Below are 24,000 nucleotides of genomic sequence, written 5' to 3'. Positions count from 1 at the left end.
AAATAATAGAGCGGCGCTGCAGGACAGAAGCACAGCGGGGCTAACAGCGTTTAAACTCAGCTGAGGTCTATTTTTAGCTAAAATTAAATTATTCATTATTCTGTATATCATTCTGTATATTCAACAAAAAATAACCCAGCTGAACGGGGGTCATCACTCCTGCTTCACTGCTCTGAGGGCTGACGTGTTTTTGTTTTGACTGTTAGTGAACTGTTAAAGTCCTTCACTGTGCTTTATGGATGTGACCTTTTCACTGTGTCGTCACCGTCCAAACCCAAACAACCATCAGATATATGATTAAATTACTGAAGCACAAAACTGTTTAGAGCTCAAAGTCACAGATCTAACCTCTTCATTTTGCTCTCAGGCTGCGCCAGACAGATGCATTTAACTTTACAACACACAAAATCTTTGTCAACTCATGTCTAAAGTACGGGACGTCTGGACATCAGTCCATGACTGTGTTCAGAAAGTTCCCTTTCGCATTCATCCTTTTTTGTTGGGGGACCCGTCCACTCTGAGAGACACGCGTCCTTCTATCTACGCTGAATGGGTTCAGAGCGCTATTACTCTGGGCAGGAGATCGTCCAGTAATGGCAGTCAGCTTAGACACCATCAGTTTCAGACCAGCATAATCTGCCCGCTAAGGCTGCAGCACGTGAACCGGTTTCCTTCTCTCTGCTGGGCAGACTGGAACGGTACCAGTCGAAATGGGAAAGATTTCTTCACTATATTAATGACCCTCAAAGACCGACTCATGGCTCAGCTCCCTTTCATGTACATACACACACATACACACCATGCTCACTCATTTACTCCCATCACTACAGCCTCTTATTTTATTTTCAGTACCTGTATTTTCATCTTCCTCTTAATGTCCCAGTCCTCCGTCCTGAGTTGTATATTATTGCATCCTTACTGTTTTATGTATCTGTACATTCTGATGTTCCAAAATACAATAAAATGTTAATCGCAAAAAAAATATAACAAAATCTTCCTCTATGGTCCTCCCACCACCTCCTCACAAAGACCTGAGGGACACTGCGGGAATGTTGTGTCCTTTTCTGACCAAGTAACAGAACCTCTGTCTGTCAGCATCTTTGATCCATCACTCGTAAAAAGGGGGCTTTATTGTGTAACTACAAACCGATAACTGGAATATTCTGATTTAAAAATGAACACAGACACATAAAACGACTATTCATCATGAAACAAATGCTGATGTTTTTTTAATGTGTGATAAATAATATGCAACATATCGCTTCCAACAGCCGCAATCAGCCGTTTCTGAGACTCTAATGTCTTAATGCACGTTAGCCGCTCTGTTAGCGCTCACAGCTCCAGACTGAACTGATAAACCTGAACACCATCATGGTGATAAAAACAAGGACACACCAACACAAACTCCACATTTAACATGGGAGCATGATGCAACACTACAATCACTAAAAACTATCTGGAACAGGAACCATATTTACAAATTAGAAAAATAAGAGGATACAGAATTCAAAATACAGAAACCAACAAAACTGAGAGCTGTTGGGGCAAAAGAGTCTGTAGAACTGATACAGATTACAGACTTTAACCAGATTAACCTCAGTAACTCAGGATTAGACAAGAAACAGTTTGTTACTAGATTTGTATTGGCAATTTTAACAAATAAGTGAAGTGAACCCTAAAAAATAAGAGCAATTCTTCAGTTTTCCAGTGGAGGAGGACGATCAGAAGCCTGTAAAACGCTGTTCAGGCCATATTTAATATTTTCCACACTTTCTGTCCTGCGGCCTCGTCAGACGGCCTGGCAAGCAGGTGAAAATAAATAAGAGGCTTCAGTCTTTTGCAGAGGCAGCACAGCTCTCTGCTTTCACGCCTGTTTGCTCTGCCCTGCGCTCCCCATAAAAGGCAGCCTGAGCTAAAAGCGAGAAAAGGGGGTGTGGCCTTTCGCCCACTGTCCAATCACAGAGCAGCCTGCTAAACAGAGGGTAGAGACTATCGGCCAATCACTGCTTCTTCTCTGGCTGTTTACTCTGCAGACCTACGGCTGCGGAGGCCTGGCAGTCGGCCCTAAACTAGCCCTACCTTCCCTGATAGGCCTGCGGCCCTCCCTCCCCCTCCACTACCCCCCAGCACCTCCCCCGGAGTCAGTCACAGGTCACAGATCTCTTTACTGAGCGCCGTTCTCCTCAGCAGAGCAGAGCCGAGTCTGGAGCAATCAGAGACGAGCACACCTACAGTAAATCTCTCCGCCTCAGCGCTGATCTACAATCAGAGCTACAACCAGCCGTCTGCAGCTAAAGGGGAACTCCACCAACTTCTACATAAAATCTACATAATTAACTGGTTAAGATGTAATCAGAGTGGTTCAGAGTGGTTCAGAGTGGTTTGGTGTGAAACACTGTTCTAGATAAACTTACCGAGTCAGAACTGTTCACAGTGGTGGTGATAGGAACCAGACGTCCACCTCTAAAAGCTCCCTCACAGAAAGTTCCTACATGAAATGGTTATGAATTCACTGCCTGATGACTGAGACACTGTTTTATGATAGTTTAGAGAACTTAAACTCCATTCATGGTGGAGGGATACATGCAGGGCGCTGTGAGGCAAAATAGTCCCCAAAGAAAACTTGTTATTTCAGATTTTCCACTATTTTCCATCATCAACATTTTATGTAGATCTTATGCAGATTACAATGTTTTAAACTAAATCTCTCTCCAGAGAAGTGCACGTCCGGTCCATCTAAGCCCATTTCACTGTTTGGCCTCAGTCTAAAACTCTGATTACTCAGAAATTAATCAGCAAAATAATCGTTAGATGACTCGATTACTAACATAACTGATAGTGACAGCCTTAATCAAAATATGGCGCGACTTGTCGTACATGAAACGCTGTCTTTCCCCCTCCCGTCTCTCAGCCACGCTGAGCCGGAGTAATGAATGACCCCGTATCGTTCTCCCTGTCTGGCTGCCTGCCATCGGCTGCTGGTGTAAGAGGAGGAATTCTGCAGAGCGACCGGTCAAAGGTTGCTGGCAGGCGTCGCTCTTTTATGCTGAGCTCAGATCGGGCCTGACGTTCCTCCGTCGTAGTCACAGGACATTCGCTCCCGGATCAGAACAAAGGGCACTTCACACGGACGCCTCATAATGCGTCTTTTGAGGGAAAACCGCACGTTGCAGTGCAGCAGCAAGGCCGAGGAATCAGTATGCACTCTGTGCTCAAACACTCAGAGATAATCCAGAGAGCGAGAGCGAGAGAGAGAGAGAGAGAGAGAGAGAGAGAGAGAAAAAGAGAGAGCGTGAGAGAGAGAGAGAAAAAGAGAGAGTGCGCGAGAGAGAGAGAGAGAGAGCGCGAGGGAGAGCGAGAGAGAGAGCGAGAGAGAGCGAGAGAGCGAGAGAGAGAGTGAGAGAGAGAGCGAGAGAGAGCGAGAGAGAGAGTGAGAGAGAGAGCGAGAGAGAGAGTGAGAGAGAGAGCGAGAGAGAGAGAGAGAGAGAGTGAGAGAGAGAGCGAGAGAGAGAGAGAGCAGGGCGCACAGTGCAGCCTCAGATTTGTCTGGTATGGGGAACACAGCGAGTCCCCAGAGAGGAAAGGAGACACTGATACACAAGCGGCTCAGTGCTGCTCCTCAGAGCCAAGAAGAAGGACAAGGAGGACGAGGAGGAGGAGCACAGGAGAGGAAGAGAAGTTGTGAGACCAGCCTGACGTGGAGAAACACAACACATGGTTTAAGAGTGTGTTTATACTCGTTCTTCGGTTCTCTTGAACCAGACCAAAGCAGAACATGATAAGCTCCATTTTAGTTCTGGTTCACTTACCGTTCACACTGAGTGCGTTTACATGCACTTAATAATCCGATAACTGCAGAAAATCAGATTTTGTCAGCAATCCGATCAACACGTTTACATGCTCTTGGGTAATCAGATAATGGGGAAACTCCAGGTCTGCATGAGTCAGACAGTAATCAGATTTCTGCTTTACAACCAGCCAATAAACTCACAAAAGAAGACGCGACGTAATCGTAACGTAAAACTCAAACTTCACACCGCAGCTTTTTTTAAACATCATCTAGAAGATGAAGAATATTTGAATCCTTTATTCTGTCGAGTGTGTAGTCGGTTTCAGTGTCTCTCCAAAAGTGCTGTGTTGGTCTTGTGAGTTCTGTGTTAAACGCTGCTCGCTGTTTCTGGTACCGCCGTCTGTTTCCACACAAGCTCAGACTGAGGGAAACGAAAGAAATCAGAGTGAGAGTTTACACTGAGAAACCCCATCACTGACTCAGATATAGCCACTTTATCAGATTTACTAATCAGATTTATAGACCTTAATCTGATCTCAGAAATCAGAGTGTGTGTTTACACGACCACTTAATAATCAGAAAACTGCAGAAATCTGATTATGATCGGATTAATGAGTGCATGTAAACACACTCACTAACACGTTTTACATCAAACCAAAAGATGTAAACAAAAGTTTTACAACTGATTGGGTGGATTTTATGATGCACAGCACCTGTGACAACGTCCACTGACCTTTCTGAATCTGTCCTCTGTCCTATCTGGACTCACTGGTTTTATTTATGTCTTATGATATTAGAACAATAAGCCATGAGACTCCCAGTGTCACCGCGGTTACGACGCAGAACAGGTGAAATGGCCTAGAGTGGCTCGCTGAAGCCTCGGCACTTTAATATGCAATATAAATGTGTAAAATCACTGCTGCTGGAACAAAACCTCGTATCTCCGTTTACATGTTGTTTTTCAGTTTTCTCCATATTTTGTGAAAAAGCCTGTTACTCTTTACATTGTGTGTAAATTATATGAAGAATGGACCAACAGGAACGGCCAAAGAACACTTAAAAAAAAAAGTCTGGTTCCACTGATTAACTTTAAACTTAAGGTCCATTTTTTCCTTCTCCGGTAAAGTTACCATTTTGAAGATGCGAAGTTTTGTTCCAACAACAGAGATATGAGTAAATGGAACTGACGAGACGATAAAACAGCAACAGAAACTCAACCTCACCATGAGAAGTTCTGCAGAGAGGATTCGCCGCTTCGTTCTGTCTTTGTTCTGTATTGTGTTCACACTTCAAACAAACTGCACCACGGTTCACTTTGAAGTGAACCGAGACCGCCCTCCTCAGGGGGTCTCGGCCTGCTTATTTCGTGCACCAGAGTTCGCAGGGCAGCGTCCACACTCGCTCTAACGAACCGCACTGCCACAGCAATCACACCAGGACTCGTTTAAATCCAGCCAAACCGGCCGAGTCTGAAAACACACTGAGCTTACATTCACTCAAAGAACAAGACACTCGGTTCTAAACTACAAGCAGTTTATAATCCACTCATTCAGGCCTCTAACCATCAAAGCCATTTCCATTCGACTGACAACTCCAGGAGAGAGAAATGACCACACAACGTATTCCCACCAAAACAAAGCCTCATTTTCTGGGGACCAATCAAAGTGATCCAAACAGAACGTGTCTGTAAACATCAGTCCAGCTGGAACGAGCTTGAAAACCAGACTGGCTCCCATCACAGCAAGTGTGTAGAGGAACTCTCGCCATCTCTCTGAAACCTCGCCGAATTCCTCCGGAATAAAAGACGCTATTGTAGCGTTGGAGCTCGGGAGCTCTGAGTCCGCAGGAAATCTCATCTAATGACTGAACGGGATCAAATGCTTCAGTTCATCATATCACATTAAGCTCTCCAAGATCACAACACCGTCTCCACCAGGTCAGACGCTGAGACACCGAGCCTGCTGTCCGTCATCACTCAGATCACCGGCACTGAAGGAAATCCCCCCTCACAGCGATACGCCACCAATGGCCGCATGCAGCCATGAAGACACTGCCATGGTGACAGCGCCACCTGCGGATACAGATCATTATCGGAGCAGCTGAGGAGGTTCTTCAGCACCTTCCAGACGGGATTAGCTTTCCCTGGAGAGGTGGGTGACACCAGTTTACCACAAGACACCTGTAACGTTTTTAATCCACTCACAATGGATCTGAAGTCTTGGTATAAATGACAGAGAGGATCGTCTTTAGTTTGGGAATTTACATCCAACATCACTGCATATAATCAAACAGTTTGTATGTAATTTTTATGTTTTAATGTTCTGCATTGTACTATTGAGGTAAGGCAGTAAACATCGGATTAATGTTAGCCACAGAGAACAGAAGTAAACTCTTCTTTGGGTGCCTCAACACTTTAGAAAATATGAGAGCGTTTTTATCAACATGTCGATTTGTACAGAATTAAAATAACCTGGGATTATTTCTAAAGCTCAGTTTGACTGATATGGTGCCTTCAGACGGGACTACAATGACTTTACACCAGTGAAAACTACATTATCCACCTACACCTGTAAACTAATCCCATCCAAATAGAGCTTATAATGTTTTGCTGTATAACACAGAACTTCAACAATGAGACGTTTGGCGTTCTTGGTGTTGGCTTATTCCACAGCTGCAGTCGACGGGAAGAGGGAAAACTCTTGCTGGAACGTTCCGCTGCGGTGTGCTGCAGAGTTTTTCATTAATGCTTCAGTAAAAATTATCCAATATCCTGTTTGCTGTCGACCACCAACACATAGACGCAGCATCCACGAAGGTGTAATGATGTCAGCAGAAACCGAAAAACTGAATTTAAACTGTGTGGAATATTAAACTCTGTGGTCTGATCTGCTGCCTGGTTTCTTCTGACAGTCTCTGTTTCACCATCTTTCTACCGTCAACAACCCAAACTAGGCAGCTGGGTGGAGCGCATCATAGTAAAGTGGGTGGGGCCTGTGATAAGTATGCCCACGCTCAAATGACTGGACTTTCAAAACTCAATTATAAACTGCAGAGGTTGTAAATTTTATGGTTTCTTTTGCAAACGATAAAAACATTGTTTGAAAACAAAAACGGATTTAGAGCTCAAACTGTTCAAGACACCTCAAAACATTAAAAATATGGAAAACTAACCTGAATCCTCTAAGTATGTCCCCCCTAGGGGCAAACACTAACACGTTAAGACATGAGCACAAAGCACATGTTCAGAAACTCATTAGCATATTACACTCATAATATCAGCACCTGTTCAGCAGACTGAGCGCGCTGAATCAGTGAAAGATTCCTCTGATTGGCTAGACTGATCAGCCCATCACTTTGCGTGCAGACTAGTTTGTCGTGCTGTGGATCTGTTTGGTCTTCCAGATTTATTTATTCTAATCATGAATTCAGGTTTCACTGATATTTACTTTCACACAGACACACTCAAACGCCACTTTTCACAGGTGTGAGGCGACACTGAGGCACACAGCACAAACGACACCTCAGCCAAGTCAAAACATCCTAAAAGTACTTGATATATCTAATATTTCTCATTATGAGTCTGTTGTAAGAATAGTATAAGATTATTCCACCAGTTTCTATACATTTTTACTTGTTTTAAGGAGATCATTTCTTGTTTTGAGAAATAACGAAGACAATCTTGCTTAAAACAAGTAAAAGATTACTTACACCAAGCAGAAATAAGTGGAATAATCATAATATTCCTACAACAGTCTCATAATGAGAAATTAGATATTTTAACTACATTTAAGATGTTTCACTTGCTGAGACACCATCAGGTGCTACATCTTCATCACCATCATCAGATCCTTCCGATGTGCAACCCCTCCTCCACAGAGAGAACCACCATCACTGAGGTTCATGCAAACAGAGCTGCAGAAGCAGCAGAAAGTGCTGCAGGCTGCAACAGTCTCGCAGCTCGCCGCAGAGAGAAAAACACACCTGACGTGCGCGAACTCGACCTGCGCACGTCTGAGAGCTTCACAACATTCAGCAACAAGTAGAGCCGGTTCGGCGGAGCCGCCGTGAGTCACACGGGCCTGTCAGACTCAGCCTCCCTCTGACGACGGCTCTCAGAGGGAGAGCAGGAGCACGTCTGTGTAGGCAGAGCTGCACGTTCAGCTACGCTACGGCACAACGGGGTGTGTGAGTGTGTGATCATCCCAAATCTGTGCAACGCAAAGCCGTCCCTCGTCCACCACGAGCCGAGAGCCAAAAAAGGGAAAAATCCCACTCACTTGATGAAGCAGCGCGCTCCCTCGAACGTGTATCCTTCTTCCCATCCGGTCGGCAGATCTAAAAGCAGAGAAAGAGCAGAATCAGCCGGGCGTCTCTGCGCAGCAGGTCTGCAGCGTTTCTAGAACATCTCTCCTGGATCTGCAGTGCTGTGTGGCGTTCCCACGCCGGAGCTCACCACACATCACACTGCACATCACTCAGGATCACCACCACAGCCAGTCTGAGCCATTCTGAGCCATTCGAGCAGCGGCGGTATCGCTGCTGGGCTCATAACGGTGTGATATGTAAATGAGTTTGGGTGCGCGCTCATGCGCAGGAGACTACAAGGAGTAGAAAGAAGCGAGCCTGAAAGGCTGAAATCGCAGTCCATCGCCCACACGGGAAGCTAGAGAAAAGGGAAAAAATATGCAGAAAAAATGGAGGAAAAATGCAGAAATGTTTAGAAGAAAATGCAGAAAAAATGTAAAAAACAAAATGCAGAAAATGGTGAAAACTCCAAATATAAGGGAAAAAAATGCAACAAAATTCAGAAAAAAAAATTCTGAAAAAATGTAGAAAAATGCAGGAAATGTGCAGAAAATAGCACAAAAAATATGCAACAAAATGCACAAAATTGCAGAAAATATGGTCTACTGGTGCTGTGAGCGGTCAGGCTGTTATTAATGGACATCACTAGAACCAGCAAATGGTGATCACTCTTAAATCTAACTTCAGTCCACAGACAGACAGACAGACAGACAGACAGACAGGAGTCCAGCTGCAGTTTCACTCCCAGCGACAGACACTCGGAGCTGCTGCAGGATTCCGTAAATTCCGTAATGACATTTTCCCCTCGTTCTCTCACACACACACACACACACACACACACACACACAGCTGTGTGTACCTGCGGTCTTCCTGTGTCCGGTGATGACCGCCTCTCCGGTGACCGGGTGCAGCCAGGTCGTGCTCTTCGCTTCTTCACTGTTGGGAGAGAAAAACAGAGCGAGAGTGAAAAGAGCAGAAGAGGAGAAGCGGGGCTGAAGGAGGAGAAGCGGGGCTGAAGGAGAAGAAACGGGGCTGAAGGAGAAGAAACGGGGCTGAAGTTGGCCTCCTGCTCGGCAGCGTCTCCCTCCAACTCTCCCGGTCCACCTTAAATGGTGCAGCAGTAACACTCGGACTCCGGAGGCGCCAGAATGTGACTGCTGCACCGTTTAAGGTGGACCGAGCGAATTCGAAGGAGACCCTGTCGAGGAGGAAGGCGAGTCCAGCTCGGCGAAAAGCGCAGAAGAAGAGCTGATGAAGACGTTTACTTGATGAAGAACACGCGCCCGTCCCGCGTGACCCCGGAGCTCCAGGCTGAAGGCAGACAGGAGAGCCAGTCGGGCTTCAGATCCGCCGCCATGTCTGCACTCTGAGCAGCAGCAGCAGCGCGAGAGCTGCGCGTCGCCGTCGTCCTCGCGCGAGCGCGCGCGCGAGCACGGAAACCATGGCAACGGGGCGGCCCTCGCGTGCGCATGCGCCTTTGAAGGGTAGGGTGGTGGCGGGGGTGGGGGGGGGTTGTCCGTCCGTCCGTCTGTCCCACTCAGCTCAGAGCTGAACACACTGAACTTCGGCGTTTCGGGTGGAGCGGCTCACTGTGGTTTCACTGGGAGGTGCTTTAAAGGGGAAATCCACCATTTTTTCCCAAATGAAAATTCTATAGGAATCATGACTACAACACAGATATAGACATTTTATTTACTATCCAGAACCACCAGTGAACCTACACGAGTCTTCTGAGTTTATATGGAATGTTGATGATGGAAAATAGTGGAAAATCTGAAATAATAAGTTTTCTTTGGGGACTATTTTGCCTCACAGCGCCCTGCATGTATCCCTCCACCATGAATGGAGTTTAAGTTCTCTAAACTATCATAAAACAGTGTCTCAGTCATCAGGCAGTGAATTCATAACCATTTCATGTAGGAACTTTCTGTGAGGGAGCTTTTAGAGGTGGACGTCTGGTTCCTATCACCACCACTGTGAACAGTTCTGACTCGGTAAGTTTCTCTGGAACTTTGAATTTTGAGAAAGGTTGGTGGAATTCCCCTTTAAGAGCCTGTTTTAAACAAAGATAATAACATAAATAAACCAAATAAATAGATAAAACAAGGATCAAATAGAGAAAATGCTCAACCGTAATGAATCAGGTGATTTAACAGTATTTTAAAATGACTAAACTTAAGAAAACAAAGATTCTAATTCAACACATTGATTTTCAGTTTTGTTTATTGATATGTACTGTGAGGCCACAGAAAGCTGGCAGAGATGCATTTTTCCTCTCGCAGTACGACTTCAGAGTTTCAGTGCAGCTCCTCTGAGAGGGTGAGTTATGCAGAAAATTTGAAAAAGAGGTGGAATTGCCCTTAAAAGGAGGCAGTGAACTGAATTCTGACCCTAGGTTTTCTAACACCACCTAAAGAGGAAGACGTCAGTAAGTCCACTCAGGGTGGTTTGGTGAGAAACTGAGTCAGAAATGTATTTTTAATTTTACCAACAAAATTTATTTTAATAAACCCCCAAGATGAAAAGTTTGTGCACCCCTGCTTTAAACAACAGCTTTTGATTGCAATTTCGTTTTAAAGCATTTTTTAAGGGGCATCTTGTCCCGCCTGAGTGGAGACGCCCTCGAGAGAAATCTTACACTAACTGTTATCTGACTTCTACAGAATGTGTAGTTTATATGTTAAATTATTTCTTACATTTGAATAAATTATTCCTCTGAAATGCAGCGCTAAATATCTCTGTGCTCACTGCGCAGTTTCAGTCTATAATGACCAAAACAACAATGGATTTAGACGAGGTTTTTGTGTTTGTTTGTTTGTTTGTCTGTTACTCTTCTTAGAGACGGCACCACACATACGTCACAGCAGAGACTGAGCAGATTGTTCTTCCTTTAAACGTATGAGTGATGCAGAGACGCACAAACTGCACAAAGATTCCTAAATAAGGACCCACAAACAGCATCACACACACTTTATTACACACACTGTGATGCACATAACCACAGTACACACTCTTAGGAAGACGGTTCTTCAAGGGTTCTTTAGTAAAGACACTGAGCCTCTTTCTCCAGTATTCTCCTAAGTGTGTTCTTGATAAAGGTCCTAAGAAAAAGTCTCCGTCAAATTCATGTCGTGTTCTTAAAGCGCAGAACTGTTCTCTCCTTTGTGCTCTTGAGTGTGTGTAGATTCTGTTCTCTTACATAAGAGAACATCGGTGAGGCAGAATCTTCGCCAAAGAAGAAGAAACTTCCTCTTAAGAACGGTTGGTGAGCGAGGTCAGTGGTTCTGTATGGAACTATGAAAACTCAAAGTACTATCTGCATGACTAAAAGGTTCTCTGCATGGTGAAGTGGTTCTTCACATTGATGTAGATTGTGTTGTACATGGTTCTATATAGAACCGTTTTGAAAATGGGTTCTGCTATTGTTATGATGACAATCTTGTATAAAACAGGAGCACCATTTTTGGTGCTATATAGAACCATATCAATCTGAAGAACCATATCAATCTGAAGAACCATTTCACCATACAAAAGGTTTTTTGAGTGTTCATGGTTCTATATAGAACCATAGTATTTACTCAAGAACGTTTGCAGAAACATCCTTTTTAAGAGTTTATGAGTCCAAACTCTTTCTGAATAAGAGCCTCTAACTCTCTCCTCACTGCAGTCGGTGCACATTAGCGTTCTAACTTATTGCTGTATGAATGTTTAATAAATATGCTTATATTCATATTTTCTGCTCTGTTCTCTCAGTTAATTGTTTATGTACTGCCTATTTTATGTTTATATGTATCAGATCATTTTCCATCTATCTGTCTATATATATATATATATATGTATATATATATATATATACGTATATATATATATATATATATATTAGTGTTATTTAATTTTGTGTTTACACTTGCACCAACAGAAACTCCTTGTACAGCTGGTCCTGGGAAAATAAAGATTCTGATTCTGATTTTGATTCTGATTCTGATTTTGAATCAGAAAGCCATGTAATCACATTATGCGAATAAGAATCTCTTTGGATTTACTCCTTGTGTTCTGATGGTTTGGCTTTAAAAAAGTAGATGAAGTTGTGCTTTAGTGAATGAATCGGGTCTTTAAGTCGCCTCTTTTAGGTGAACTCTGGAGGCCAACTCGCATTTAGGAGCTGTTTTTTTATTAAACCTAAACAAACGGTTCCGCCCCTCATCATTCCCAACAGCTGCAGCACATTCAGTCTCAAACCGCGGTGCACCGTTTTACTGCAGTTTCCAGGTTGAATGACGTTTCTTCGAATCAGTGTGAAACGGTGTGCAGCAGCTTTGAGGTGCTTTCTCCTGATTGGTGGACGTGTCAAAGCTGTTATCCAATCAGCAGCGACATGTATATAAACGCTGCTGTATTAAAAATGCAGCACACATTGGACTCTAATAAAGTCTCTGCACATGCGGCCGCTGCAGTTCAGTGTACGCAGCTATTGAATAAGTTAAGCGTGTTTGTTGTATTTTATTGTAAAGATTTTGGAATAGAAAACGCTGGAAGGACATCAGGAATGACCTTCTCAGCTGCCGTAGTTACAGCGCACCACCGTTTCTGTTTAAATAAACGTTTCACTGTGTTTTGTCTTGGCCGTGTTTCCAAACATGCCTCGCTACTTATTCTGATTACTGACTCATTCAGTCGGACTACTTATCAACATCTAACTGTCTTTAACAATAATAATGTAGTTTTTGTTTATTAAAAAGTAGACAAAGGTTTTACAGAAAAACAAATGGCATCTGTTATTATTAACATGGCTAATTAAAAAAATGAGGACTCATTAGTGAACCGAAAGAGTCGGCTCTCATTAGTGAGCTGAGCCGACTCATCTGACTCACTAAAAGAGCTCATCACTATTGATCTCATCAACTGTCCTCAGAAAAATGTCTATGTAAAGGTAAACCAGTGAACACTGATGTATACATTCCATGTGTTCAGCCAATCAGATCCCAGCAGCGGTGATGTGCTGTGTGTTCTGTCCACTTTGCTCCTGGTTTAATAACGTCACGGCTTCAGCAGCTTCATCAGAGCCCTCAGCACGCTGGAGGTGTTTGTGGTGAGGGGTCTTCAGGCTCAGACACTCAGGCTCACCCCCAGCCACCACTAATCTACCCAGTTAGTAATCCAGTCTGATTGGGGGGCTTAAACAGATCAGCCTGTGTGAGTGGACAGTGTTTCTGGTGGACGCTCTGAGGTCTGTGGAGCTGAGGGGGATCAGATGTTTAATGTTTGTATGTTTTGCTGCTGCTAAATTACATTTCTGTCCCGCAGATCAGATTCACTGTAAAACTAAAGTGAAGCATCACCTGCTAATGAGAAGAAAAACTTACAGGGGAATTCCATCGATTTTTCAAAATTTTCAAAATGTTCTCTCTCAGAGCGGCGCAGAGAAACCTGTGGCTGTGTTTGTTCAGCAGAGTTGATCACTGTAATGATCTTCTTACTTGAGAAAACAGTCCATCCTCTAGAACCAGTACAGAACGCAGCAGCACGGATCCTCACAGCACCAACACAGAGCTCATATCACCCCGTTACACACTGCACTGACCGCCTGGATCTGTTAGAGAGAGTTTAAAGCTCTGCTGCTGGTTTTTAAAGCTCTAAATGACCTTAAAGCTCCTGACCGTCTGTTTATGATCTCAGATCAGCAGATTCTGACCTTCTGAACTCCTTCAGTAAAACACAGAAAACATGGAGAGACTCTTTCAGTTATTCTGCTTCTAAACTGTGGAGCTCAGTTCAGCTTTTATTAGACAGTCGAGCTCAGAGCTCACTTTTAATAAACATCTGAAAACGCAGCTCTTTAACTCAGAGCTTCAGTAAAACTCTACGGCTCTTTGGTGGTCTTTGTAATGTAATTTTATGTGATTTAAAATTAATCCTCAGTTTTTTCTGTTATTGGTAAGCTTTATCAGCTGTCTGTAAAGCCCCCACTTTGAAAAGTGCTCTATAAATAAAGACGGTGGTGATAGGAACCAGAGGTCGCCATGACTACAACACAGATATAGACATTTTATTTACTATCCAGAACCACCAGTGAACCTACACGAGTCTTCTGAGTTTATATGGAATGTTGATGATGGAAAATAGTGGAAAATCTGAAATAATAAGTTTTCTTTGGGGACTATTTTGCCTCACAGCGCCCTGCATGTATCCCTCCACCATGAATGGAGTTTAAGTTCTCTAAACTATCATAAAACAGTGTCTCAGTCATCAGGCAGTGAATTCATAACCATTTCATGTAGGAACTTTCTGTGAGGGAGCTTTTAGAGGGGGACGTCTGGTTCCTATCACCACCACTGTGAACAGTTCTGACTCGGTAAGATTATCTAGAACAGAGCATTTCACACCAAACCACTCTGAACCACTCTGTTTACATCTCAGCTGTTTTCTCCACCTTCTCGTTATTAGTTAAACAGTGAAAGCAGATCTGCCGGTCAGTCTGAGGCAGAGGTGTAATGGTCAGTGGTCACTCGGAAGCTTGTCCTCGTCACCCGTCAGGCTGCTGAGTTCTCATCAAAGCTCCAAATGATCTCTGAGTCTGTTTCCCCCTCAGTTATTAAACATGAGCAGAGCTGCTCACATAATGATTATTAATGAGGCTTCTTTAGCGCTGGGACCTGGGTGGAGTGATGAAGGACACCGTCTCTGACACCATCTACACAGGCTTCCTGGGCTTCTGAAGATTCTATAGGATTCTGCAGGAACTCAGAGTCTGCTGCTCTTCAGTCCCCTCCAGCTGCGTCAGCATTGATTTGTTGGTCTGAAGCTGTGAAGGTGTCAAAGCTTTCTAACAGTTTCAACTCGTCCTAATAAAATACACTGGAAATGATGATAATCAGCTCCTGTTGAATGAATGTATGAATGCAGGAGCACTAAGAGGTCATTCTAGACCAGCAGTTCTCCAGATGTTTATCACTGCAGAGCATAAAGACCCCCAGGAAAGCAAAAGTAAACTTTTGTGCTTAAAATTTTTATTTTTGGGCAGTTTTTCAACAGAGCGATATTTGGGTGTGTTCCCCTGCACAATGTGTCACTGAACATAAAATATCAACAGATTAGCATAACAGCGTTAGTATTAGCGTCTTTGAGATCAGGTGAATTAAGCTGAACGTTTCCACAGTGCACCTTTTACACCTTTTCTACCTTTTCTTCTTGTGAGTGGACGACGATTGAAGTGCTTTGTGTGCTGTTGTTCCAGATCTCACATTAACCTTCTGGAATCAACAAACTCAACCGCTCGTCAAATCCTCTGTCTCTGTATCTGTGTCTGTATCTTTGTGATGATCCAGCTCAGAAATCCAGTTCAGACACTTCCTGAATCTGTAGAGTCGCCCTTTCCATTCCATCTTATCACGAGATCATACGAGACTCACATCCGGAGTTATGAGCCTATGAAGAGGGGCTGAGATACACGTCATCTGCCTTTCACCGTGTGGAGCTGGTGGATTGGTGTGTCCGTCTACATTCTGTGTGAAACTGACCAATGGACACTCAGGAAATCACTAAGGACTGACCATCACGCCGGAAACCCTTCATTCTTCATTCAGTCCACATCGGAGACTCATGTGAAACGGCGTGCAGAGAGTTTACAGCTGCTGAAGCTGCTGCAGCGGTTTTGGAAAGTAGTGATGAAGATAACGGAGCATTTAGATATGAAACATATGAGGATCATATTATATGAAGAGCCTTTAGAGGGGAGTTTAAGACGATATGAACAAATCAGATTGTTCACCATTGTTCATTAATTTGTATTACAGATTTGGTTTTGCAAATCAAGGAGGATCAACATCAGGAGGCTAAAGCTGACATACAGCAATTCAACAGGAATATTATTCATATTCAGTGTAGAGATCCAGGTGTGTTACAGGTCAGTTCTCCATGATATTGGCCCTTTAAAGCTGCTGTATAAATAATTAAAAGGATAAAATCTTTTTAAAAGGATAAAATTGGCCCTTTAAAGCCGCTGTAGGGCTGAGATACAGTGCAGTCGTAACCTCTGTTGTAAACAAGGTCTTCTGCTGACAGCAGTGTTTGAAAGTTCTTCAAGGACGCCGGCTTTAACGCCAGGTGAAGCTGTCTGAGCGTGAGGTCAGCCGAGGCTACGGTCGCTGCTCAGAGGCGAGGGGAGAATGCCAATGGAGTTAAATACCATGTTTGTCCACATCGATCCCGTCTGCTGTGCAGGAGGGAGGAGAACCAGATCACACAGCAGATTTAAGGTGGAACACTAGTGAAGATCTTCTCATTCAGTGGCTGTTTGTGAATCACTGTGTCAGTTTGTTGCATTCATTTTGCTGCAGTTTCTCAAAGAGACTGTACGAGCATGTTTGAGTGAATTTCATGTCATTTGTTTATTTATGTATTTCTTTATTTGCTCACTTAAAGCTACACTGTGTAATATTTGTTTAAACTGAAAGAAGCATCACTGAGTGAGGAGAATAAAAAACAGGCTAAAATATGGTGAGCATGTCCTGCTGTGAGTCGCCTGTAAAGCCTGAAATAATTATTTAAAGTCAGAGGCGTCGAGTTTTTCACACCACGTCGTACGTCTTTACGTTTTAACATCAAACACAGACTCAAAAAGAAGGTTCGTCTCGATGTTTCGGCCTCAAAAAAAACTCAGTGACTGAGTTCTCTTCTAATTTTCTTTTCAGATTCATCCACTCAGGGAAGGAGACCGAAGCGCAACCCATGCTACAGAATGTTCACATGCAGTTATACATTTCCACCAGAGAGGGCTCCAAATCCCTAAATCTTACACAGTGCAGCTTTAAATGCCTCGTCTAATGTCTGTCTTTAGTTGATGTTTGAAGGTTTTAGCTACATCCTGAATTACAGGAGGATCAGTGTTTTCCTCCATCGGATCCTCATAAATATCTACTTACAGCAGTTTTAAGCCTAGTTTAATCCCCTGCTGGGCCTCCTGACCAAACAGTATAAATCCTGCCAGGTGCCAGAAAATATGTTTGTACAGAGACTTTCATTCCAAATGATCTTTTTTAGGGGCATTTATTTGATTATTCCTCATAATGCTTTCTTTGATCTTTCTGTTTTGTCCACTGCAGACTCAAACAGAAGGTTTGAGCTACACATCCTCAAATTCAGGAGGATGAGTTGCAGACTGGGAGCCTCAGCGTTTTTCAGCTTGTCTCTTATCTACTTTATTTTGATTGTGTTTTAATGATCATACGACCTTTCTGTCATTTCTGTAATAAACCAGATCTTATAGTGGAAATTCAGACCTCATTTTCCAACAAACAAGCATCGAGAACCTCACTCAACACAAATACTGACCCACAAGCACATTTAGGATAAATGATTAAAAGGATAAAATCTTTTTTAAACAACATTTCAGCCCCTATTTCTCTGTAATCTGTTCTCTGGTGATTGTTTGCTTTGGGGCCCTTAAAACACCAAAACAGCTGTTTGTTCTTTCTTTGTTTTTAGCTTTTATGTCGCTAACGCTGAGCTCACCTGTTTGCTATGAAGTTGAAGACGGTGCTCTCAGCCAATCACCAGTAAGAACACACATCGTTATCTCTGCATTTCTAATGTGGTCAGTCAGAAAAGATGAGCCCAGCGCTGACTGTCCTGCAGTCCTGAGTACACTGGGGCTATAGCGTGTCTTGTTTTCATTTTGGTGTTCAAACAGTCTCTCTCTAGCGCCCTCTGTGTGCCCTTACTACATCAATGGGCGCATTAATGTAGTAAGCTTTTATGCAACTATACTGCAAAAAATGACAGCAAGTGAAATCATCTTAAATTAGTAGTTAATATATCTCACATTTCTCATTTTGAGACTGTTGTAGGAATATTATAATATTATTTTACTCATTTCTAGACATGTTAACTTGTTTTAAAGTAATTTTATCTTAGTGTCTCAATGCATTGGCAAATCATTTTACTTGTTCTTGAAATGAACAAAATTATCTTTATTATTTCTCAAAACAAGAAACGATCTGCCTTTTTTTATTAGATAAAATGACTTAAAACAAGTAAAAATGTGTAGAAGCAGGTAGAATGATCTTACAGTATCCTTCAGAAATATTAGATATATTAACTGCATTTAAGATGTTTCACTTGCTAAGATATCATTTTGTGCAACTAATTATAGGAAAAGAATGTTTTTTATCTTTTTGGGCACCAGTGAAAGTCAGCTGGACTGCGGGTGAAGATGCGTGTTCCTGAGAGGAGAACAGAGGACTGGGAACACTGAGGGACTCAGCAGGTCCAGGCAGACCTTCAGAGAGGAGCTGCAGCCCCGGCTGAGTCCAGCTCTCCAGCACTGTGATGGAACCATCGCCTCCTCTGACCCACGAGAAAAACTCTCACAGGTAGTTTCAGAAAATACATCTTTAAAGGAATACTGAGACTTTTGATGTCGGCGAGGCCGGCGATATCGAGCTTCAAAGAACCAAATCCAGCTTTGACCATGTCCCAACTAAAAGAGGACGGTTCTCGCCTGAGGAACAGAGGACGACCAGCGAGATGGAGACGACTTTACTGTCTCAGCAGCCGCAGTCAGCGGCAGAGAAACTACACAGGAAATTCACCAGTTTTGGCCTTTGGTGTTAGTTAAGGAGCCACTTTGTCTACATGTTCTCTGTGGGTAAAGTTCCTCCAGCGGTTCTAGACATGCATTTTTTCATGTTCTTTACTTCTCTAACTTCAATATTTCATAGAATACATACATACGACAGCTCCGACTGTCTTCTTCTCATTCAGGTGGATCAATAAACTCTAGATCACTGTACTGGTACCGACACACTCTTCCGTCAAAATGATCACTTCTGACTTTTTAAAAATCATTTTACGCATCAAACCCAATAAACCGTTAGAAAGCTTGAAATCACAGGATTCCATTCCTGTAAACCATTTAATGATCTGTTATTCACAGCAGTTCCAATTGTCTCATTTGTAACATAAACACCGAATGATCAAACGTTAGCAGATCTGTGTGTCCTCACCTTCAGAGCCTCGCCGCCTCCACAGAGACACCATAATCCAAAACATGTGGTCTGATAACACAGCAAGAGTCAGAGATCAGTTTAGAGATCAGAGAGTCAGGAGGAAATAAACTCCTCCATCTAGACTCTGTTACTCTGAGTCAGCAATCCATACAGTTATTCTGATGGTTGTGATCTTTCCTTTGAAATGAGACCAGGATCAGGACTGTAGACCAGAGAATGTGGGAACAGCGCCCCCTTTACTTTGGGCATGATGTTTCAGGCAAAAAGGGGGTGACAGTTAAAGGGTTAATGCATTAATGCTAATGAATAAGTTCATATGCTCATAACTGCAGCTCAGAGATATGAAATATGCTAATGGATATTCAAACTTAATTTCTGCCAAAGTGTTCAAACCACGTATAAAATAAAAGCACTGATAATCTCAGGTTTGTGACAGTATACATTATTTTGTAAACTGCTCAGATTCGGGTCGGTTTATTAGCGTAACTTCACTCATTTCTGCTAATTTGAAGTTGCTTTTACAAACAACACCAACATGTATTTCAAGCAGTTACTGAATAATCAGCCTTAAGATTCGAGTAGAAAAGCAGAAACATAACAGGAGGCTGAGTTTAAACTGACCATGTTCTGAAAGGTGGTCGTGTTTGTAATAGTGACCTCTGTTTTCTCACTGGTGTTTCTCGAGTCTTTTGCTCCTGATTGTCCAGTATGGGTGTGTCTGACCCTGGCTGACCTCTCCCATGCCGGCTGGTGGAGGAGCTGTGGGTCAGAGGACGGAGAGCTGTGAGCTGGAGGAAACTCTGCAGGCTGTTTGTTTTAAACTCCCTTTGCTCCAGTTCTGCAGCCCTCAGAGATGAAGCCTTCCTGCCGGCTCACTGTGCCAGATGGACGTCTCAGTCCTCCCTCAGGGCTGCTTCTGACGTTCTCTTGTGTTTAATAGTTGAATTTGCAGCGAAGGCCGAAGAGGAAAGAATACTTCTCAGTCTTTAGCTATGATGTGGAAGCAGGCATGAGATACACCCTGTTCACATCTCCACACTCTCTGCTTGAAGTTCTCATTGCAGGTAGTGCTGCTTCTGCTAATGCTATAACAACAACAGAGATGATACGTAGAGCCTGTATAGCTCACTTAAGTGTTCAAGCTCAAAGCAAAAACAGCCTCATCTCAGTTTCAGCGGTGTGTCAGCTGATGATGAGCAGAGGAGAAACGAGTTTGTGCAGTTAGTAAAGGAATAAACTCTGTCATACGGAGTAAAAGAACCTCTGAGTCTGTATTTCAGCACTGCTGAGTAATGTTAACGTGAAGTTTGCGGTTTAAAGTTGCTGCTTCAGCCGCTTTCAGAGGAACAGTTTTCATTTTCTCCCTGAAAAAGCTGTCAGTGTCTGAGAGAGCGAGAGCTCAGCAGGGAGCAGACTGGAGCCGGTGTTTGTGTACAATGTTTACAGTAGCGTTACAGACCCTGACGACCCGGCGCGCCCCCTGCTGGTGTGTGTGTGTGTTTAGCTTTTTGCCAACTAGTTTATTGTTAGCGAGCTGCTTCAACATTTCCAGCTAACATGGCTAATCTGGCGTTTTGGTTATAGTTATTTTCCCCTCCATTGATTTATCTCTCTGTAGACGTAGCTGACGTTACTATGCTCTGATAGCTGTCAAGGAATTGTTCCACAAATCATTTAAACCCTGTATTTAGTTTGGACTCCCGCATTGTTGTGTGTTGGTTCTCCAACAGTTCTGGACACGTTCTCCAATTTCAGTCTTGGCAACTATGACAAAGATAAAGTGACTCACCTTTCTGTGGTGCTGCAGTGATACGAGCGCCTCTATTTCTGAGGTCAGTAACTTTCTGTACGGCAACAGAGGAACTAGTTTTACGCAGCGTTTTCACACTTCTGTTTCTTGTGAAAACGGCCTATAGGGGTGAGCAATATGATGATATGTTACTGTTATTGTGATAAATACACTCTGAGTGTATGATGTGTATATGACAGGTATGATCGGGGTGTCAGTCTGTGGGTATTAATGAACCTCTTTAAGCAGGGCCCTCCGAAAGCCTCGGACATCAATCGATTTTGGGTTCTAATTTTTATATTGTCTGTTCCTATATAGGAATAAACAATACATGACTGCAATGTCCATGATCAGCTCTGCTTATCTGTTGTTGTTACCCCCCCCATACCCCACCCTCCAGCTTAAAAGCAAATGTGTTTTGATCCTCCGACGGCATCTATCATTACTTATATATATATATATATATTTTTTTTTTTTTTTAATTTTTACCCGATTTTCTCCCCAATTTACTCGTCTCCAATTCCACCCGCTAGTTAGGACTCCCCCAGTCACACGATACTATCAACGCTAGGAGGGTGAAGGCTAACACAGGCTTCCTCTGAGACCTGTGAAGCACCACCGCTTCTTTTCGAGCTGCCGCTCACGCAACGTCACTGGACGGCTGAACGCGCTCGGAGGAAAGCGCCAACCGCCAGATCTGTTACGTCAGCTAACAGACGCCTGCGCTGACTAGCATCACGCTGAGTGATGGGGGGAGAAGGAGGGGCCATCCTACCCACCCAGAGAGAGCGAGGCCAATTGTGCTCTCTCGGACTCCCGGCTACGGACGGCTGTAGCATCACCAGGGATCGAACTCGCGATCTCCTGATGAGGGACAACGCTTAGACGGTTGTGCCACTCAGGAGCATTACTTATATTCTTAAGTTTCTCTCAGAAAATTAAAGCAGATCTCAATACTGTATTAATGAAGGATCTCTGATCTCTGAACTGTTTCTCCTGAACCCCATGCACTCTTACAAAAGATGGTTCTTCAAGGGTTCTTCAGTAAAGACAATGGTTCTGTATAGAACCATGAACACTCAGAGAACCCTTTGCATGCTAAAAATGTTCTCTGAATGAACATTCTTCAGATTGATGGAGAGTGCTTACTGTGAGAAGTTCTGATGATGAAGGAGAAAAGCATGAGTTCTCCTTCTGCACTAACAGACCGCTGAGAGGGTTCTGTGATCTAGAACAGAGCTGTATAAGAAAATGATGATATCTCACACTGTTCTTATGGAGATATTATTCAGCTCAGACACTACAGAGTTAATCTGTGTGACAGTTTTTGATCAAAGAGAGAAAATCAGAGTTTATTTCTCAGGAGCTGAATTTCAGAAACAGGAGAAACTGGATTAAATCGCTCAGATTCCACACGGGACTGAACCACTTCTGGGGAAGAACATGAGATTAAGAGGAGATCTAGTTCTGAATCTCTCCTTCCTCTGGGTACTGGCTGTCTGCCAATTATGTCCTGGTAAAAATGAAACCAAACTCAGACAGTAAGACAGCAATAAACGGGCAAATAAAAAAACTTCTGACCCATTTTTCAGCAAACAGGTGAGCCTAAAGTGCCAAACACTAGCTTATGTTGTGGTAAAGTAAGCTAGCTAACTAGCAATTAGCGAGATCTATGGTGATTAGCTTCATCTGTCATTTAAAAGACGCATGAGCTGATAAGGAAGCAGGATTTGATGCAATGTAAGCTTTTCTTATTGAACAGATAAAGTTTCTGTGCTCATAACCAAATGACGTTAGCCTTAGCCTTAGCAGCTAACCTGTAAACACACAGGGATTCTCAGGATTCGAAATTAAAATTCGAAATATAATTATTGTGACCCCAGCAAATCACTTGAGTATGTTACCTTTCAAAGGAGATCAAGATCATGATGATAACCTAAAGCATGTGGGAGCAGCGCCCCCTTTAGTTTGGTTATGGCTTTACAGGAAAAACTTAAAGAAGTTAAAAATCCACACATCGCATTTTCAGTGTTGAGCTCACTGAGAAACATGTTGTAGTGACCCACTACTGGCTGGTGCTCTGTGAGGCGCAGGGGCGTGGCCATGTAAGCGGCCATGTGCGGAGGCTCATGATTGGTGCGCGCCCTCCTGAAGAGAGACTTTAATGTGTTTAAATGTTGTTTGTTGGTGTAACAGATGTAAAGATGTGTTGTTTGGTGCAGGTTTAGTCAGTGTGGGTCGGTGGTCACTGTGAGGGTGAAGCCTGGGGCTGGTGGTGACCTTCGCAGTGAGTTCAGTGCTCCTGTGTGTGTCTGTCTGTAATGAAGAGCACTTCTCATGGTGGAAATCACAGCCCCCCGTGTCTTACACACACCCACACACACCCACACACACCCACACACCCACACACACACTCACACACACCCACACACACTCACACACACCCACACACACCCACGCACACTCACGCACACTCACACACACCCACACACACCCACACACACACACCCACACACACTCACACACACCCACACACACCCACGCACACTCACGCACACTCACACACACCCACACACCCACACACACACCCACACACACCCACGCACACTCACACACACACACACACTCACACACACCCACACACACTCACACACACCCACGCACACCCACGCACACCCACACACACTCACACACACTCACACACACCCACACACACTCACACACACTCACACATACCCACACACACTCACACACACCCACACACACTCACACACACTCACACACACCCACGCACACCCACGCACACTCACGCACACTCACACACACCCACACACCCACACACACACTCACACACACCCACGCACACCCACGCACACTCACACACACACACACACACTCACACACACCCACACACACTCACACACACCCACGCACACCCACGCACACCCACGCACACTCACACACACTCACACACACCCACACACACTCACACACACTCACACATACCCACACACACTCACACACACCCACACACACTCACACACACTCACACACACCCACACACACCCACACACACACACTCACACACACACACACACACACACACACAC

The 24,000-nt window shown here is 43.7% G+C and overlaps 1 protein-coding gene across 8 annotated transcripts in view; it reads right to left on the bottom strand.

Moving 5' to 3' along the window:
• The window catches only part of plekha5 (pleckstrin homology domain containing, family A member 5), a 177,894-nt gene extending 168,409 nt beyond the window's left edge, over window positions 1-9,485 (bottom strand). For all 8 annotated transcript variants that reach the window (XM_036577795.1, XM_036577791.1, XM_036577792.1 and 5 more), the window contains exons 1-3: window positions 9,361-9,485; window positions 8,955-9,031; window positions 8,068-8,125 (exon numbers count right to left, since the gene is read on the bottom strand). In XM_036577795.1, the coding sequence (XP_036433688.1) occupies window positions 8,068-8,125; window positions 8,955-9,031; window positions 9,361-9,452 (227 nt within the window). In that variant the 5' untranslated portion in view covers window positions 9,453-9,485. The remainder of the gene's footprint in view (window positions 1-8,067; window positions 8,126-8,954; window positions 9,032-9,360) is intronic.
• Window positions 9,486-24,000: the final 14,515 nt, after the last annotated feature.

The sequence above is a fragment of the Colossoma macropomum genome, unplaced genomic scaffold, assembly GCF_904425465.1.
Source record: "Colossoma macropomum unplaced genomic scaffold, Colossoma_macropomum, whole genome shotgun sequence".
NCBI classification, from domain to species: Eukaryota; Metazoa; Chordata; class Actinopteri; order Characiformes; family Serrasalmidae; genus Colossoma; species Colossoma macropomum.
This window is presented reverse-complemented; position numbering and strand designations above follow the sequence as displayed.